The sequence below is a fragment of the Eulemur rufifrons genome, chromosome 7, assembly GCF_041146395.1.
Source record: "Eulemur rufifrons isolate Redbay chromosome 7, OSU_ERuf_1, whole genome shotgun sequence".
Lineage (NCBI taxonomy): Eukaryota > Metazoa > Chordata > Mammalia > Primates > Lemuridae > Eulemur > Eulemur rufifrons.
Window position 1 is genome coordinate 174,147,628 of NC_090989.1, and position 19,940 is coordinate 174,167,567.

At 42.3% G+C, this 19,940-nt stretch overlaps 1 protein-coding gene across 5 annotated transcripts in view; it reads left to right on the forward strand.

Moving 5' to 3' along the window:
* Positions 1-443: 443 nt before the first annotated feature.
* MITF (melanocyte inducing transcription factor) overlaps positions 444-19,940 on the forward strand; it is a 209,850-nt gene continuing 190,353 nt past the window's right edge. For 4 of the 5 annotated variants that reach the window (XM_069473794.1, XM_069473796.1, XM_069473795.1 and 1 more), the window contains exon 1: positions 444-547. In XM_069473794.1, coding sequence (XP_069329895.1) covers positions 444-547 — 104 coding nt within the window. Of the gene's footprint in view, positions 548-19,642; positions 19,744-19,940 lie in introns of those variants that run through there. The other variant, XM_069473797.1, reaches the window with a different exon arrangement.

Consider the following 19,940-nt stretch of genomic DNA (forward strand, 5'->3'; position numbering starts at 1 on the left):
GAGAGCAGGCCGAGCCCGTTCTTATTAATATTAAATAGCCAAGTCTGTACCCTTGAAGCAAGTGGGGAGAGAGGAGGGAGAGGAGCTGCTGACATTGACAATGAATCCAAACAGGAGTTGCTCTAGCGGTGTCCAGCACGCTGCCTCCCGGCGCCTGGCCTTCTGGGAGCTGTAGTTTTCGCGGGAGCGGCTCCCGCGGCGAGCCGGGATGCCCGGCCCGGGCCGAACTACAGCTCCCAGGCAGCGCCCGGCCGCCGGCCCCTCCCGCCCGGCTGCGAGTGTAAACTCACCGCGCTGGGGCTGGCGGCGGCGCGCGGGCGAGCGGGCTGAGCTGGGCACTGCGCGGGGGCGCAAGGCTCGGGGGACCCAGGCCCCTCCACCCTCCCTCCGCCCCCGGGCTCTGTTCTTACTTTCGAGCAGTGGGAGGACGGGAAGCGAGAGCCATGCAGTCGGAATCCGGGATAGTGCCGGATTTCGAAGTCGGGGAGGAGTTTCATGAAGAGCCCAAAACCTATTACGAACTCAAAAGTCAACCCCTGAAGAGCAGGTGAGTGGTGACAGCTGGAAGGAGGCGCGGCGGACGGCTGGGGGGCACTGCGTCTCCCACTCTGGGGCGAGGAGAGCCGGTCGTCAGAGCTCTGGGACAAGGACCCCGTGCCCTTGCCCCGGGGCAGAGGGCGAGCTGCCCCCCGCGCCCGCCCGGCTAGTGCGCTTCTAGGAGGCGCCTATTGAGCGCACTTCGGGGCGCCACGGGCCGCCGGGGATGGCGCATCCAGGCGCGGGGACCCTCGGCCGGGGATGCCAGCTGCTGAGACTGGGTGGGGGCTGGGGAGCGACCTGGCGGGAGAAGGGGGAGGAGGAGCGCCGCGCTGGGACGCTGTCCCGGTGGGATGAGGGAAATAGAGTTTCTAGTGGACCCCTTTTCTTAAGATCCCAGCGGGCTGAGGAGGGCTAGGAGAGGGAAAGCTCTCTGTGGATTGAGATGCGACGTTGGAGGGAAGCAATTAGCTCGCTTGTAGTCGCCCCTTAGGAGTCCGGCCCCTCTGGGAAAACCAGCCCCCAGCCGCTTCCAGGTGAGGTTTCCTTGGGCCCCGCCTCTCACCTTCCAGACCGCTGCTCGCGGGCGCAGGAGGGGCCGGGGCAGCGGGGCAGCGGGTGGGCGTGTCTCCTAGTCCAGGTTAAGCTCCCTGGAAATACAGTCCCATTCGCATCCAGGCCTTCTCTGAGCGGGGGTGGTGGGGGGAACCTTGGGCCTGGGGGTTATTGGGAGCGTCCCCTGCTTGGCAGCGACACGTGTTTAATTCGTTGGGGACTTCAAAAACTTTGTAGAAGAGGAGTGAAGATACCTGCTGGTCTGGCGCCCTACAACCTCGAATGCCTCCTTTCTTTGCGCTACCCTCTTTTGCTGCCTGCATTCCTACTTGTCTGTTGGAGTGGAACGAGTGTCTTCCTTTCTCATTATCTTCCTGTGTCCACTCGGGATACCTCGCACTTCTCATTTCCAGTGTTTACTAAAAGGGTGATGGTCAGTTGAGGCTGTGATAGCAGGGAAGGGTTTATTTCCCCCGTCTCGGTTGTGAGATGAGATAAGGACGCATACAGCCCTGCTCTGCCCACGTCTAACCCGCCCTGCCCTGCCCTTCACTGTGGGCAGGGCCTGGGTGAATGGGCCTGGCTGGTGGAGGAGAAGCGGGTCCAGAAATCAGGGTGAATGAAAAAGGGCAACTGAATCAGGAAGTGAGGTGGTGTAGTCTTTGCTTCTGGAGAGCACCCTGCTGGTTCTTGCTCTAGTGGACAGTGGAGCCAGGGTTCTTTCCTTCAGGACTGTGGCAGGCATCTGAATCCAAGTTGGGGAAGAAAATCTGGGCACAGCAGACCTACTGACTGCAGTTGCTGAAGCAGCCTCTTTGTAGATGCTTAACACAGATTGGAAGGAAACCTCCTAAGCAGTTAGACGCATAAAACCAGCCTTTAGTTGGTGGTTTTTCTTCATAATGGCTGTTTTGTGTGTGAGCATAGATTGTGTGTGTTGGGGGCTGGGGGTTTTGAGTAATAGTGTGTAAAGGGTATTGTTGGTTATGCTCATTGGGGCATTATCTGCATTCGGCTGAAGGGACCAGTGTTTTACTGAGCAGTCTCTGCTTTTGCTTCTATAAGCAAATGCTTACATGGCCAGAATGAGGGAGTGAGTGTGTGTGAAATCCTGAAAGAAATGAATTAACTGGACTGTTTGGAACATTTTTGATGGTAACTGATACATAACATTAAATGAGTTTGAGAGAGTGAGGAAAATACCATCTGGAAAAACCCAAATGAGTGCCACAAAACTCATGTTGAAGGATGGGGGCCTGTTCTTTATAAAAGTCAGCAAAAATTTCTTGCAAGGGTGAACATCCTCGGTAGCTAGCTAGCAAGCACGTGTCAGGGGAAAATGTGGGTACGTGGGAAGAAATGGCTTCACACGTTGATGCTAGAAACAGGTGCGGGCCTGAACCAGCATGGAGAGGAAGGCTAAATTAAAAAAGTTGTTGTAAAACTTGTATGTGAAGCAGACACATGCACTTTGAAATAAACCAGTTAAATAAAATCTGTGAATAAATATATGGAGTTGGCAACCTTTCCCTATACTGTTTTCCACAGTTGTCTAATGGTATTGTCATCGACATCTGTTGTGTGACTTTTAAAGGGCTGTTGTCTTAAGTCTTTGTTGAGTGGGGCACTTCACCTCTTGTATGTCTTGGATGGAAAAAGTTGAAATTAAAAGGTTAAGAATGCTGTGGCTATTTTGTCTGTCACTTGGATTCCTCCAGATGATCTGTTAAAGTTGAAAATATGTCCAGAATCTGCCCACTTCCCACCAATTCCTCTGCTACCCCTTAGGGCCAAGTCACCATCACCCTTTGCCTGGGTCATTGCAGTAGTCCCTTACCTGGTCTCCTGCTTTCTACCCATATCTGCTTTTAGTGGATTTTCAAGAAAGCAGCCACAGTGTGCCTCTTAAAACTGGTTCTCAACCAGGGGACGATTTTGCCTCCTGCCCTGGGGTCATTTGGCAGTATCTGGAAAGATTTATGATTGTCACAATGGAAGGGGATCGTTACTGACTTCTAGTAGATAGAGGCCAGAAATGCTGCTAAACATTCTACAGAGCACAGGACAGCCCCCACAACAAAGAATTATCTGGACCCCCAATTGTTAATAGCACTGAGATTAAGAAACCCCGTGTTAAACCTTAAGTCAGAGCGTGTCATTCTCTGCTCAGGACTCTCCAATGGCTTCTGGTTTTTCTCAATAAAACTCAAATTCCTGAAGATGGCACAAGGCAGCTGATGTGGTCAGGCTGCCTGTCAACTCTGACCTTATCTCTTGCTGTCCCCTTCCTGGCTCCCTCTGCTCCAGCCAGGCTGGTCTCCTCATTGTTCCCGGAAGACTCCAGGCCCTTCCACCTCTGGGCTTTTGTATATTGCACTTGCTGTTCCCTTGGCCTGGAACATTCTTTGCCCAGACAGCCACAGCGTTACTCCGCCACCAACTTTGAGTCTTGTTTAAATATCATTCCCATCACCCTGATAGTGTGGCCTTCCTTGACCACCAATTTACAATTGCTATCCCTCTAAAATCTCAGTCTTCCTTGCCCAGCTGTATTTTTTCCATAGTACTTATGTTATAACCTACCATATAATTTTCCAATATGTTTATTATGTGTTTCTTCACACTAGACTACAAGCTCCAAGGGAGCAGGAATTTCTATCTGTTCCTTGTTCACTGTTGTATCCCCAGAGCCTAGAACAGAGTTTCTCATCCTCACTGCTATTGACATTTTGGGCCATCTAGATAGTTCTTTGCTCTAGAGCTGTCCTGCGCATTGCAGGATGTTTAGCAGCATCCCTGGCCTCTTCCTGCTAGAGGCCAGTACTGCCACCTCCACCTGTGACGATCGAAAATGTCTCCAGACATTGTCAGAGGTCCCATGGTAGGCAGGATCACCCCCCATTTTAGAACCACTGACCTAGAACAATGCCTGGCACAATAAATATTTGTTTGAATATGTGTGGCTTTGTCCCTTAGTACTGTATCTCACTCAGGGTAAGGTGTTTGATTTTTGTTTTTGCAATCCTTTCAAAATAGGTATCCACCAGGCTCTCTCCAAAGAGGAATTTATGTATCCTTCATTGGGGCTAAGTCAGATATTCAAGTGTTTGATGAGGAGAGACAAGTTTCATTCTTAACCCAGTCCTTTTTGCCTTCAGGAACCTGAAGTTGCTGGATTTAGATTATGCAAACCCCATTTTGGTCATATTGATGCATAAGGCTGTGTCCTAGGAAGACACATGCTATGGGAAAAGGTTCTAATGAAGAATTATTTGCACTTTGATCCTCCCAACAAGGTTTTTAAAACCTTTGTGTGTTCTTCTGGGAATGAGTTCTGAACTTTGGGTGGCAGAGGAAGAGTGCTGAAGGAAGATCTGGCCTGAGCCCAGAGCTCACACAGGCATAGGCATGGCAGGAAGACAAATTGCGTGAGCTCATCGGCGTGAGGGGTTTCTCTCTAGGCCTTTCAGACCCGGAAACAACGTTTTAAAACATGGTAGCATCTTTAAGGCTCAAGATGCTTTGGTTTGGTGTGCTCAGTGCTAAAGTCTGTGGCTTTGTAGTTGCTAATGCCCTTTTCCTAGACAGGCTTCAGAACTGGCTTAATTTAATTCCCGTTTCTTCTTAACTTTTTAGTACCGTTCAGACAGCTATTATTAAACTTCCTGCAAATTAGAAATGGGAATGAAAGTGAGTGTTAGGTTTATCACGGCAGGACAAGATAGAGCAGTGATCCCCAAATGCTGATTCATAGAGAGGTGTGTGAAGTTTTCCCAGGTTTGGGGTGACGTGAGAAAGACAAAGACCGTTGTGTCACACGCATAATCACGCATGCATGCATATTTAGGTATAAGGCCACTTCCATTTCTTGGATTTATGCTGAGATTGTCCTTCTTGTCATCATATTAAGAAATGCCCTTTCTTTTATGAAATGATAATCAATGGATTGAAAAAACAAAACTGTCTTAATTTTTTTTTTTTTTTTTTTTTTGGTTTCTGAAAGTTTTCTTGATTTTTCTGGTCTGTCCAACCTGCAGGGAACCACTTGCGTAGAGATGAAGAGCCTTGTTCTGGCATCGCTGTCTGTCCCTAACTAGCCGGGTGACCTTGGGCAGCCTGGGTGACCTCTAATTTCAGTTTCCTCATCTGGCAAATGGGGCCCTGCCTCCTAGGGGTCTTAAGAATATTAACTATGACATTGAGTGTGGGAGAGTGTTAGCAGGGGCCCTGGTACATAGTAAGTGCTCTGTAAATGTTAGCAGATGTTGTTCTTGTTGTTATTTTCTGTATTACTTAGCTCTGGGCTCTGGCATCCTGGAAGGTGTTTGCATTTGGTCGATTGTGGTTATCTTCTCTAAGGCAAGTGTCGTTATGCAATAAAATTCCTTTGATATCGGTAAATTCCTTTTTTGCTTTCCTCCTAATGAGGTGTCCAGATAAATTTTTTGCATTTTATATTTTTGATCCAATCCATAACAATTCTTTTATGCTGGCTAAAAAAACCCCTAGCAGTTGTGACATTAGCGCACACATAAAAATTCAGATTCAACACGTATTTATTGAGTCCTAGTATGTGCAATTAATACTAATAATGATGGCTAACATTTATTGGGTATGTACTGCATATCAGCCCATTCTTAGAGTTTTCACATATATAAAATGTACTTAATCTTTGCAAAGCCCTCATGAGGTGATCATAATAATAAAAAAATAATGATATTAATTATCATTTAAAAAACACTTAAAACTTACCTTGTGCTTATTACTATGTGCCAAGCACTACTCTGAATATTTTACTTACATTAACTCAGGTAATTCTCATTTCAACCTTGGGTGTCTGTATTTTTTTATTTTCAGAAGAAAACTGAGGCATGCCAAGTAGATGGGACCTGGATTTAAACTAAGGTGGTCTCGTTCCAGCCTTGTGCTCTTGTCCTCTAGTCTGTACTGTGCACGATTGTGCAAAATCCAAAGATGCATCTGCTGTTCTTTCTCCAAAACTCCTGTTGGGGTGAGGGAAAGAGAACACGTGGATACGGTTAATCATATAAGACGGAATGTGGTCCCTGTTGGGGTGGGGGACAGCAGCAGTGGGAATTTAATAAAGGAAGGCAAGTTGGTGGGGCAGTTTTTTGGATAAGTAGGGGTGGGGAGTGGTCTTCAAAGTGAACAATACTTAAACACGTTTCTTTACAATATTAAATAAAATGCTAGACGCCTTGGAGGGCATAATCCTAGGGTTTAGGGTTTTCATTTGCCTTTTAAGCTTCTAATCAGACTCCCTGCTCTTCCTCATGGTCTCCAGGCGCTTGGTGGCATCTCATGGTGGAGAGAGACTGGATACACATGGACAGGTTTAGAGGGAGCCTGGTTTAAACACTATGGTCAGGGCTTTCCCACTTAACTACTGTGTCTGGGATCAAGATTCTTAACTTCTTGGAGTCTCAATTTCTTTACCTATAAAATGAGGTCAATAGAACCCATCTCCTTAGGGTTGGTAGAAGTTTTAAAACTGAGGCAAAAATGTGTAAACATGCTAAGCACTGAACCTAGCACTGTTAATAAATGCAATTAATTCCTTTTTTCTAGTAGAATTTTACCACAATGCAATTTTTTTTTTTTTGCTCCTCATAATAATAACTAAAACATGAATAGAATCATGTATCTGAAGCAAAATAGACAAGATTGAGGTGCCTTCACCTGGCAGATGTTCAAATCTTATTATGCAGATTTGTTTTGTGGTATGATTAGATGGAACACTTGATTAAAGTGGAATTCTACATATTGCTTTTGTGTGTTATTGGAGATTTCCTTTTCCCAATTACTACTAATTATAGATTTTATTTAAGTGAATGTATGTTTAATTCCTTTTGAGTTCTGCAGTGCAGTTTGCACAGCCTGATGTTTATATCTGCTCCAGTTGTGCAAGAAGTGGAAAATATCCTTTTTTTAGAACAGATCACATGTGCTTACTGTCAGGAATAGGACCTCAGTGTAAAAAAATGTATCTTGGGACAAATCAAAGTTACTAAATTTCTCCCTCCAACTGCTTTGTTTCAGAACTGGCAGTATCGGGATAAATAAATGGAAAAAAAGTCTCTGGTTAATTTTTTTTTGTTATCTTTCAAGGACAATAGGCAAGAGTTTTATTTGTTGTGTGTGTGTGAAATAGAAATTGTACTTTGCTGAGGGTTTGTCTAATCAGAATAAATTATAAAAATGTGTTTGACTGTACTCCAAGTATGCATTATTGGGAGAAAATAATCAAGGAGGCAGGTCAAAGATATTAAATGCAGTCATCACAAGCTTTTGATATTGTAAAGACAAGTTTGCAGTTTATAAGAAGGTTTTTGTGAGTCTAGTGAACATTGTGTCCTCTGAGGAAAGGAATCACACCAAGACATAAGTCTGCATCTTTATTGAAACAAACCAGGTCAAGAAGACCTGCAAGGAGGTCTGTGATCTCTGTGGGAATTTCTCTATTGCCTGTTTCTGTTGCCAAGGATTTTGAGAGGAGGCCCAACTTTGGTTTCTCAATGGTAAACCCATTTCTCTAGCCTGTTTTTGAGACATGGCTTCCTTATTTCTTTGTTTTGTCTTTCCCCCCTGTGGCCTTTCATGCATGCTTTGAAGAATAAAGAAGCACACATTCGAAGTGTCTGTGTAAGACATCTGTCCTGAGAGTCACAGTGATGAGGCCCTTATCTTCAAGGGTCAGCCTTTCTGGGGGCTTTGCAAGTGCTGGGCACAGTGTGGGAGGCTCTGCTGTGGCCACAGGGGATCACATGGAGAACTAGACAGGCAAGGTTCCTGCTAGATGCTGCTAGCTTCTTGGAGGTGGGGCACAGTTAATAATGAACCAAATAAAGGAACAAGATAATTTTGGCTAACTGCTATGAAAACTGAACAGGATGTTATTGGTAGAGTGTGATTGTGAAAGAAGGGGGCTTTATTAGGTTGGATGATCAGGAATGACCTCTTGGAGGAAGTTATTTTGAGGCAAGACCTGAATGTCTGACATAGGTACAAATGTTGGTACTACCACTCACTAGCTCTGTGTCTTTGGACAAGTTACTCAACATCTCTCAACTTGAATTGCCTCTTCTGTGAAATGGGGTAATAGCTACCTTGCAAGTCTGCTGCAAAGGTAAAAGGTAATGTATACAAAGCTGCTAACATCAGGCTCGATGCTTAGTAGGTGTTCAGGAATACCCATAGGACTGGTTTAAGGTAATATATGAATAGTGGAAAAAGAAATACAGACATTAATCTTCATTAGGAGTGTTTATTACTTGGTCTTAAGCATTTTCCTAATGTTGAGTGAGTGAATTAGAGATTCATGTTTGTCTTTATAAACCTAACCCTGGATTAAGAGAGGAGGCGGGTCTTGTGGGTCTTGTTATTTTTGTTATCCTTTCTTTGTTCTAGAATCATCCTACTTGATACTGTCCCTTGCTCTGCTTGCTGGTGTTGCCTGAGATCATTCATGTCTGACCATCCTTAGCTTAGGAATGTTGTTTTTTTTTTTTGGCTGGATTTACTTTTTCGGTGTAAAGGATAAGTCCACCTAACCAAGGATTAAAAAGGAAAGCCTAAGATTGATTTAACGAAATACACACTTCCACCAGGAACAGAGAGCCAGCACAGAACTCCTGACTCCTAGTCCTGTGTTTCAGTCCTGAGATCACGCTTCCTGTCCACTCTGATGTGAAAATGTCAGTGTTGACACAGCAATGAAGAAGAAGAAGCTGTCCTCCCACACACCACCTCAAGTGTTCAGTAACTTTGACATCCACAGGCAATGGCGTGGTTTTAATTCGACAACTTAAAAAAATCTTCAAAGCATTTGGATTTCAGTGGCTGTTTCTTTGCTTCAAGTATACATGGAGTGGTTACTTCAAAAGAAAAAATCCTGGATGGTGTGAGAGCAGATATTTTAAATCCAAATGCACTGCAGTGAGTTATAGGTCTATAGAGGACACTGGTAGAATCCTGTCCTATAAGAAGTTGTGGCTCATTGAGCAATTTCAGGAAGGCATCTGTGGTCTTCACCCTCCCCAGCCCTGCCTCTTCTCCAAAGTGGGATAACTTGCTGAATCATTGACACACGTTCATCTGTTTTCCCATGTGATCAAGAGCAGCATCGGAAAAGTGGTTGTCCCCACTGTTGGGAGAATGCATGGGTTGTATTTGTAGAATAGGTTTTCTTTCTGGGAAGCTTCACTTGCCTTAATGGGAAGAAAATTTGAGGCAGAGAAGATTCATTTAGCCTGAGGGCTGTGGTTATATATAAAATTATGAAATGACATACAGGAATACTATGTTTACTTTGGTACCTTTACCATAAAATGTTCCTAAATACTAACTGGTTCTAGGAAGCACGGTTTTCAAAACATACATGTTAAGTTTATAACTGGAGATTTGGAATTTGTTGAAAGGAAATGCTCATGGAAATCCTAAAGATGACTTTCTAGTTTATCTCGAGACCTAGTGCAATCCTGGTGAAGTCTGTAAGAGCAGAAGTCCCCAGCCTTTTTGGCACCTGGGACCAAAAGGTTTCTTTGGTTTCATGGAAGACCATTTTCCCATGGGGTGGGGGTAGGGGATGATTTATTGATGATTCAAGTGCAGTACATTTCTTGTATAGTCAAACCTCTCTGCTAATGATAATCTGTATTTGCAGCTGCTCCCCGGTGCTAGCATCACAGCCTCAGCCCTACCTCATATCATTAGGCATGAGATTCTGGTAAGGAGCACGCAACCTAGATCTCTTACATGTGCACTTTAGGGATTGTGCTCTTATGAGAATCTAATGCCCCTGCTGATCTGACAGGAGGCGGAGCTTATATGGTGATGTGCTTGCCCACCGCTCACTTCCTGCTGTGTGGCCCAGTTCCTGACAGGCCATGGACTGGTACTGGTCTGTGGCCTGGGGGTTGGGGACTGTAGTACTAGAGGACCTCAGTAAGATGTGGCCACATTGTTCCTCTTGCCTGGGATCTATCCCAAACTGGTGGGGATAGTGATCTACAATTGAGTCCATGAATTGACACACAGATAGTCAGTGGTCAAATTGTAATAATCCCCTCCATCAAAAAGATTGGGTATATTTTTGTTTTAATTTTTTTAGCTTTTGAAATTTTTCAGCAAAAGATGGAAAGGTATGATTTCAGTGTTAGCTTTGTTCTGTTGTATTATGGAGCCTGCTGGTTGTACCATCTAAATTTAGGATGTTGGCACCTTGGCCAATAGAACCCTTTGCAACTAATTCATAATGCTTTTGGCAGAGAATGATTATGAATAAACATTAAAATAGTATTGGCCCATTAAGGTCATTTACTTTCAAGGGAAGAGGATGACCCCAACTATGCGTTCTTGAAAATTCTCTTTATTTATTTTTAAAGGAAGAGTTTACAGTAGCTTATGTGAAGCAATCCCTAAAAGTATAAGCAGCTGGCAGGATTCCTGGTGACATTCCAAATAAAAGCTTGCCTGTTTTCTGCAAGGAAGTATGCTTGGAGGGTAACTCGTAAGAGGTTGGCTGCTGGCTTATGATGTATTGGACAATCAGTGTGTAGACTTTTTGGAACCACTAATAATATTTTTACATAGGTAAATGCTAGATGAGTAAATGCTAAATGAGGGATCTTAGAGTGCAATTAGATACTCATTACATATGGAAGCTTTAAATCCTTGTTGATTTAGAAATGAATGAGAGGGTTTGATGGTGCTTGCTTGGTCGTAGTATCAAAGTCACTGAAATGCTTGATTTAATGGCAGAGAGCTGAATTGCAAGGACAATTAACTGGGTTTTCTTTTTGCGGGTCAGCAATACTACATTGTCACTCTGCTGGCCTTAGGGAATCTTCCTAGTGTACCCCTCTTTCTTACTTTTGGGTTCACATACCTGACATCTTACTAAACAGTTTTCACTGGCAGCCAACTTCCCTTTCCTTACATATTTCTTCTAGTGGATGCTTTTATTTTGCCTGCTAATAATCTCTTTTCCAAATTCTTATAACAACCCTTCCCATGTGCTCAACCTGTGTAGTTTAATTTCATGGATCCAGAAATGGAAAATTTGATACAGGCCTGGCCACATGTCCTTATCACAGGGATTGGTTCCAGGGAGGTGCAGGTTGTCTAGCCAAAGAGAATCCCAGGGTTAGCTTGGGTGCTGCCACTTCACTAATGTAGATCTGATAACTAACTTTCTAGAGAGAACTTTCCTTTTTCTTTTTACTTAATCAGTGAGAAATTATTATGAATGATTATCTCTGGCCTGACAATACAAGCAGCGTCTCTCCCCATCCCATTTTGTTTAACTAAATGGATTCTGTTCCAGGGAATTTTTCATTCCAAAACAGCAATATAAGAATAATTCAATACGGAGACATCAGATTTATGGTAAAAGCATTAGGGCAGTGGTTCTCAAACCTGAATGTGCGTCAGCATCCCCTGGAAGGCTTATTAAAATAACAGGCTGCTGAGACATACGCTCCAGCTTCTGATTCGTAGGTCTGGGTAGGGTCTGAGAATTCGCATTTGTAGCAAGTTTCTAAGTGATGCTCAGATTGTTGGCTTGGGGGTCACACTTTTAAAACCATTGCAATAAGGTGGTGGTGGTGTGATTTTGACCAATGACCTTGGCATAGAAAGCAGTATGTAGAGTTGGGATGCAAACAATGTAGAAGGTTGGGTAGTTTGCTGTCTGGTGACAGAAAACCTAAATTAACCATGGGGTTTTCTTTTAATCAGAAAAGTTTACAGTTAAATAACAGAAAAATGCAACAATAGGGATCACTAGGCCTTCCGACAGTAGGATTCTTGGTTGTGTAAATATGATCTCTGAGTGGCTAGAAGTTAACTTAGCTTCACTACCACAAGAAGCCCTTACCCAGAGCTTTTCAAAAGGGGTTTGTAGTTTAATCTAGACTCTAGAACTGTGGTGTGGAACTTGAAGCATACTGCAGTCACTTGACTGAATGATTTGTTTAAGAAACAGGGTGATGGTGGTTTGGGGCATGTCCACATGACCAAATTGTTTTTCACAAAACTTCTGCAGAAATACGACTGTCAGCCTGTTTTCCTGTCTTAATGAATTCCAGACAGTTTGTAGAGTGTGGGAGCTTCCAAAACAGAGGGGCGGAATGGGATGCAACCGGCCAGCGTCTGTTTCGTCACACACAAGGGTGTCCTGACATAATGAAGTTGTTCTTTGTTCTGAATCTCCCCCAGCCGTTCACTTCCCCCAAGGGTGAGGTATAGACTTCAAGAGGGGAAGGGCCAGGCCAATGTCGTGTCAGACATACAAAGCTGATGGAAAATTTCCGGATTTTTATTTACTAGGAAATTCAACCTGCTCCTGTGTTTAATCCACTTAGACCCAAGCATAGTGATTGTTTTTTCTTTTGATGCATGCTTACCTTCTCCAGAGAGAGAATTCTGATGTTCTTATTGTAAACCAGTTAAGAGTTTTAACCAGTCTACTAAGTCTCAACTTCAGAGTAAGACAGATTTGAGCTTAAATTCTAATTTGTCAACCTCCTTGCTGTATGTCTTTGGGCAAATTGTTCTTGTGGCTTCTGTTTCAAAAGAGGACTAAATAAGGGGCAATGGATAATGATATGATCTAAGTTATAGGGTGATGATGTGGATTAAAAGAAATGTGTGGGTACAGTGCTCAGCCCAAGGCCTGGCTCTTGGTTCCCTTCTTCTGGTTACCTCTGTATCCACAGCATCAACAAGTTTTTTGACTTGAAATGGATTTTTAGTTTTAGGCACCTTAATAAAGAGAAAACAACGTAAAGGCAATCGTTGGGAAAAGAACAGAATCCAGAGAAGAGATTGGGGGGGGGCCCTACATAATCCCCAAGTTGGATAATCAGCATCAGGATCTTTGGGAGTTGATGCGGGTCAAATAGTGGTGAATGGGGAATGCCTAAGGTATTTAAGGACGGCACGTGCTATTTACATGCAAGGCATTATTTTTGTTGCCAGACAATTTTTTATCTTTATCAACATGTTTCCTTTCATCATAATTATAGACTATAGCTAGGTGGAGGAATAAATTATAAGGTGCACTAATTGGGGTTGCACAGTGATACTGTGGCAGGATAGCAGCTCAGCTCTGCTTCTGTCTCAACCTGGACATCTCTCATTCCTAACTGTCATGTTTCAGGCTGGCCTGTGGGGACTTCCTGCTTTATCTTTTCACAGCCTCTTTCTGTAGTTATCTTTATCCAGTATAAGCCATAATGCCCTGTATTCTTGAGCCTCAAAAGCTTTGTATCTTTCACTCTTCTAGAATTTGTTTTGTTTTTTTTTTTATAAAAGCAATATATAGCTAATTTAGAGACCAAAATCTAAGTTTTAATTGTTTCTTTTTCTCTACACTAGTATGATAGTTTGCTTTTCTTGATCATCACTGCTTTCCCTCCTAGCACTTAAGGCCAGACTAGTCACTAGAAAGCAGAAAGGAGGATTAGTCCAAGTAGTGCCCATCTTTCTTAGGGGAAAAATACATGTTGTATTGCACATGTATGTGGATGCCTTAATCAGTTACAGTTTAGTAACTGGATAACAACGTGCGTGCTTCGTAGGATCAGTGTGAAGATTCAGTGAAGTAATGAGATAATACCAAGTAAGGATGCGGTAGACACCAGCTGCTGCTGCTGGTGTCAGGATTACTGCTACTCCTACTACTATGGTACAGTTATTGCCAGGCTCCACCAGTTTTTGCAGGTTTGTGCTTCTATGGGTGCCATTGCCATTAGAACTTGGGGGTTGGCCTAAGAATGGAAGAAGTAGTTAATCATAGAAACATTTCTCTGTGTGGTGGTGTTGATTCTTCCCTTGCTTTGTCACTGTTAAGTAAATGAGTAACAATCTGATTCTCCATAGCTTAAAAAAACTCCAATCATTAGTCAGTTCTCAAATGCTTGGGATATACGCAGGAAGTTTTTAAACCTATGGTGGCATTCGGCTGTAGCCCAGGAATCTTCCAGGCTACTTTCCCTAACTGTCAGATGTAGTGTGCACAGGAATGGGAATGAATTTGATTACTAATTAATGGATATATCTTCTACCAGAATCCAACCATACATTGATACAAACATATGGAATTCTCAAGGCAGGGTTCCTATTCCGAGTTTTATAAGGAAAGAGGGGAAAATGAAGTTCCCCTCTTTCTGTGTGAATAAAAGAAGCAAAAGACATGTAGAACTAGGTGCTTTAGGGTGAGTGCTAATGTGTTCCGAGAAGGAGGGAAGAAAGCCTGAGAAGGATTGGTCAGAAATGAGTTGGTCTGATGGGCTTCTGAGCTCTGCGTGTTAGTGAGAGAACGGGATGAATCTGCTGTGTGGGCTGGAGTTGAGAGTTAGGACACTCAGAACTCGGGGAAGAGCCAGCTCTTGGAGATGGAAAAGGTAGTTCTGGACATTTTCAGAGTAGAGTTACTTACTTCTCAGGGCATCTAAATAGGTGCACATGAAGAGATCTGACTCCCACAGTCATGGCTTGAGAATTATTTGTAGGATCTTCAGGCAGATTTTCTTGTGAGATAAAATAATATTTAATAAATATTTGCTGAGCCTACTGTGGAGCCAGGAGATAATGGTAAGAAGGGTCAAACTGGAACCACTGTCGCCTTTGACAAATGGGTGGCTGCCGAGTGATGAAGTGGATCCCAGATCAGAGCATCAAGGCCCCGGGGGAGGTCTTTTTGGGAGAGAAAATAAGCCCTCTTGGTGGTCACAGTAGTTACCCTGGGAAAGAAATATATTTTAACTGCTATTCACTGAAAATGGCCTTTAGCTGTCACTTCGTTTGAAGGTCTTATTTAAGAAATAATGTGTATTTTAGGAAATCAAGTATTAATATCTTCTTGTTTATAAATAGGCTAATCAGTAATACTTATTTTATTGTCTTTCAGTTTCCACAGCAACAGGGAATTTGTTACTTAACTGAACCTCTCAGGGATCCAGGATACTGACTGTCCCATAAATATTTGTTGTATAAGGAATGACCAAGAAAGATGAAGTGTTTCTGGAGTACCAGGAGGGATCCGTAACTTTTGGGAACTCTGTTAAACTCTTTTAGGAAAATGTATAAGAGGTTTATCTCAACCTACCTCTTAATAGCTATAGGCCCTTGTTAAGTTTTTCTGAGCCTCAGTATCCTTACCTATAAAATGAGGCTAATAATAGTATTTCCTTCTTGGGATAACTGAGGATTCTAGAAGATAATGTGTAAAATGCCTGGCACATGTAACTCCTTAGTACATTAAGTTAATAGGGGTGACTGTTGTTATGAATATTGATCCTAAAGATATACTAAAAATATAATCAATTCTTGTTATCTCTGTTCTATAAAGTCACTACAGACATTGAATTAGCAAATGCTGAACCATTGTCACTAGGGAAATATAGAGTAAGTTCCAAAGAGCCTCTGTTTGCAATGTTTTTGTCAACTGATCAATACATAACCTTATTTTATGTGTGTTTCTGTTTAAAGACATGTTATTTAGTATTTTTTATTGGTTCACTAATATTGAACTCACAGCCAACAGTACTGTAACTCATGCCTGAATGAAACTTATCTAAATCCCGTATTTCTTGTGAGGCACATCATGGCTTTCTTGCCCATAGGAACAGTAGAGAGCTATGCTTGGGGGCCGTTTGAAATAGTGGAGTCACCAACAAAAAGCACAAAAATGCAAAAAAACTGGCACTAACTAGACCGTGAAAAGGACACTTGTTCATAGTATGATATGAGAGCTTAAACAAGAAGGCAGACCATCACCTTGTTTGACCTCAGTTAGGACTGTGCTCGTTGGGCTACTCAAATTTCTTGCTGTTCTGCGCATGCCCGTGGCTGCGAAAACATGCTGCAAATTCTGATTTTGGGGTTGCAAATAAATTTTAGTGAGTAGGTGAATTCGCAAATGGAGCATCCATGAATGATGAGGGTCGACTGCATTAAAGATTGTTTTCTTTAAAGCTTTTCCGGGAACCTGATCTTTCATTTTTGCTAGTTTGTTTTTCAGTAAAAATGACCCATCTCTTTCAGATCTTAAAAGCCGGCTGGGGCTTCACTTTTCAGATATGGTACTTTCTATTTTTATATAGTTTCTGTTGCTCTTGAGGAAGGTAGAGTGTGAGGGTGGGCACCTAGGAAAAGAGCACAGAAAAATTATGGGCCATGGGTGAAGAATCCAGCAGAAAGCAGTAGGATAGCTTAGAATTTCTGGTGTAGGCAGTTTTTGAAGATAACCAGGCCCAGCCTACTGAGGGCCTAGAGGATAAAGGTGATGATTTTGACTTCTGCATGCATTGGAAATTAGCACATTATAGTTATCAGTGTGGTCATTATCGTAAACATTAACTGAGTACTTGCTGGGAGTGCTTGGAATTCTTTTAGAAAAAGAGAGAATAGAATTGTTTTCAGTCGCTTTGGTAGTTTCAAGTTGCATAGCAGATAGATCACACAACTAATAACAATGAAGAAAACACAAAGACAAATAATAGCAGCAGCTTGGAGCATTGTTTAAAGCCCTCATTATAGGCTGTGCTTCAGCCTACCTTTTGTATTTTCATACAGTATCCTTGTGTATTATACTAGTATAAGGAAGGTACCTATGTAATTTTTTTTCACATTTTTTCCATGTTAAAAAAGTCAAGAAGCTGAAACAGCCAGAATTAATAATGGGCATGTTGGCTTTGTAATCCTAGCTCTTTGGGAGGCCGAGGCAGGAGGCTCACTTGAGGCCAAGAGTTTGAGACCAGCCTGAGCAGGAGTGAGACCCCGTCTCTACAAAAAATAGAAAAAAAATTAGCTAGGCACGGTGGCACTTGCCTGTAGTCCCAGCTACTTGGGAGGCTGAGGCAGGAGGATCATTCAAGCCCAGGAGTTTGAGGTTGCAGTGAGCTATGATGACACCACTGCACTCTAGCCTGGACAATAGAGCAAGACCCTGTGTCAAAAAAAAGAAATCAGATCTAGGTGAATTATAAACATGTTATGATACTTATTATCTACCAGGTGTGGTATTAAACATTTTAAAGGCTTTATATAGTGTAATTCTAATGTGAGGTAGGTAGGACCCCAGTTTATAAATGAAGAAACTGATGTTTGTCTATCTTCTGTCACTCATCTATCTTTTTCCTCTTGTCTATCTTAAGTCACTCAAATAAGGGTGGAACGAAAATTCAAACCGAGGACTGTCTGACTGCAAAGGTCACCCTCTTATCCACCATTGCTGCAGTGGTTACCATGTATACTGGGGTTTGGGGGAAAGGCAGGATAGGAAGTGATTAAGGGTGACAACTCATGTTGATTTTGGAGTGGAAAGAGGACTAGGTTTCTGATGAAGCAAAGACAAAAGGCTCAGGGTGTGGTTGAACATTTGAATCCAAAATAAATAGATATGTCTATTACAGGTGCTCACAGCATGCCTGTCTGCATAGTTCTTTGTTTTCAAAGCTGTTTCTGAAAAAGGAAAAGGGATAGGTGGTGAAGGATCCAAGAAAGGTAGCAAAAGATGGGATGGTGGATACTTAATCATTCACAAGGGTGTGGTGCGTGTAGATTTTCCTCATTCCTTATTAAAGATCTTCTTCGAATGCTGCTATTTGATGACATCAAGCAGTCTTGTCTATACACCCATCCTTGTGTTCTACTACTGAACATGACGTAGCTGCTAACAGCTTGATGTTTTTTGCTCATTTCTCTCTTTCTCCTAACCTGACATGTTAATTGCTGTTTTTGTGTTGTCTTCATAAAGTTGTAGCCAGTCTGTTTTATTCTGGACTATTTATCTTTGACATGCCAGAGGTCTTGAAACATCATAATGTTGTGTAATGAGCATAACTTCTGCCTTGACATGTGGGTGTTAAGAGCATTAGTCATTGCAAAGTATTGACTTAAATATTTTCAATAAAAGGATATAATGATCTAACAGAGAAGAAGAAGTTATAAAGATCCTAGTTAATGGCTTTAATGGTGAGCCATATACTTCATGGGTTCTATCAGTGATGAGTTAGAGATTCACAGAATGAATGTAAAAGCATTCTTACTCTTAATTAGTGGGAGAAGGGAAAGACCAACAATTCAGAAAAAGGACTTAATTTTCATACATACCCAGAAAAGTGTAAACCATCCACATTTCCAGTGATTCTACTCCTGATTCATTACTTCTCATGTATCTTTACCAACATGAAATATTAATGATTTCCATGAGGTATTATCAATAGGGACTCCTGGGCTGCGTCTTAAGCCTGATCAAAAACCCTTAACCTTGTAATGATCTCTTCTTGGAGGACCATCAGGGAATTCTGTGCAACACTATCAGAGAGCCAGGGCTTTCCTGAGCTAACAAAGTAGGTCTTTACCTACAGAGTTGATTTTATGAAGAGTTTGGTCAGCATTAGTCATTATGAAACTATGTGCCTGGTGCCCTGTTTATTCTATAGACATCTCCCCATGGCAGAAGATTGAATCCTCATCTCTCTGTGTCTCTGGGCATCTAAAGATGTTGGAGGTACATTGGTTTGCTTCTTGCTGGGGCGTATGTAGTAAGTATTGGTCTTCTGGGAATATTGTCTAGATGAGTGTTTGGTAATCAGTTTAATAGGTTGATGGGCTGTCTTCTTTTCTGGGGCTGGAGGTTTAACCTAGAGACACTGTGGGCTAACTCTCTTCTTTACTCAGCAATCCTTAGTCATCCTGGTAAACAACTTCTGAGCTAAATACCTTTTCTTTCCTAGAAAGGTTACAAACAAGGAAATAGCTTTCATGTCAGAGTAGGGGATATAAACTGTGTCTATGGATGCTTTTAAAAATTTCTCATCTGGCTATTTTCAAAGGAAATCCAAGTCAAAATATATCACTTATGGGAATCATTTTAATAATTATTTTCATGATCTAATTAGCAATTATGACATTTTGGGGACTGGAGGATTTGTGGAGAGGAGATCTGTTTTCATCAGATTTTCTTGCAAAGAGTATTGATCTTTAGTCCTGCTATGTACGGTGTTGAATTTATTTACTACTATTATTAACAGAATATATAGATAAGGAGGCTGTTTTGAATGGGAGCCAAGTAACCTGTTGATGTAAAGTCTATTTTACCTTTTATGATTACCATCAAGCACCTCCCTCCTTCCTGGCTGAATTCCCTGTCATTTTAAGTAGGCAGCAATTACTGGTTTGCTAGAGAAGCCGGCTCCTGCTGCCAAGGATCCTGTTAATTATCACTCTATCTCTAATTTAGCCTTCCTAGTGTTGAGAGAAGGTGCGTGTAAGCGTATGGCAGAGTGGCTGCAATCGTATCTTCATAATAATCTCCTTTTTGAGACGGTCCAGTGGATCCAATGTTCAGCCAGGGGGCCGAGGTGGCCCTGGTGAGTGGTTCTAATTCTCTTCTCTCAGTTGTTTGGTCAGTCAAGTTCGGTGTGATTTCCTTCTTCCTTTGCTTCTGACCCAAGTAAAGCTAATGGTTGGTGTTTATGTTGGGAATTCATACCTATTCCCGCTCTGTCTCTGAAGTCGAATGGGATGTCCCAAAAATAGTTCAGTGGTTTTCCCACGAGGTATTTTCTCTATCTACAAAAAGAAGACCATGGAATTGACTCTGTGCCTGTTTTCCAGAAAGTAATACAAATGATAATCAAAGTACCTCAGTTTACAGGTTCTTCTGCAGCATGTTTGTTTGTTTTTTTTTTTTTAAGGATTGTCAATCTTTGTATCATATGGGATCATTGGTTCTCGGCGTTCATATATGGCTAGATCACTTTGTTTGTTTTCAGAAATGTTCACTTCACTTGTTTCAGTGAATATTTTTTCAGAAG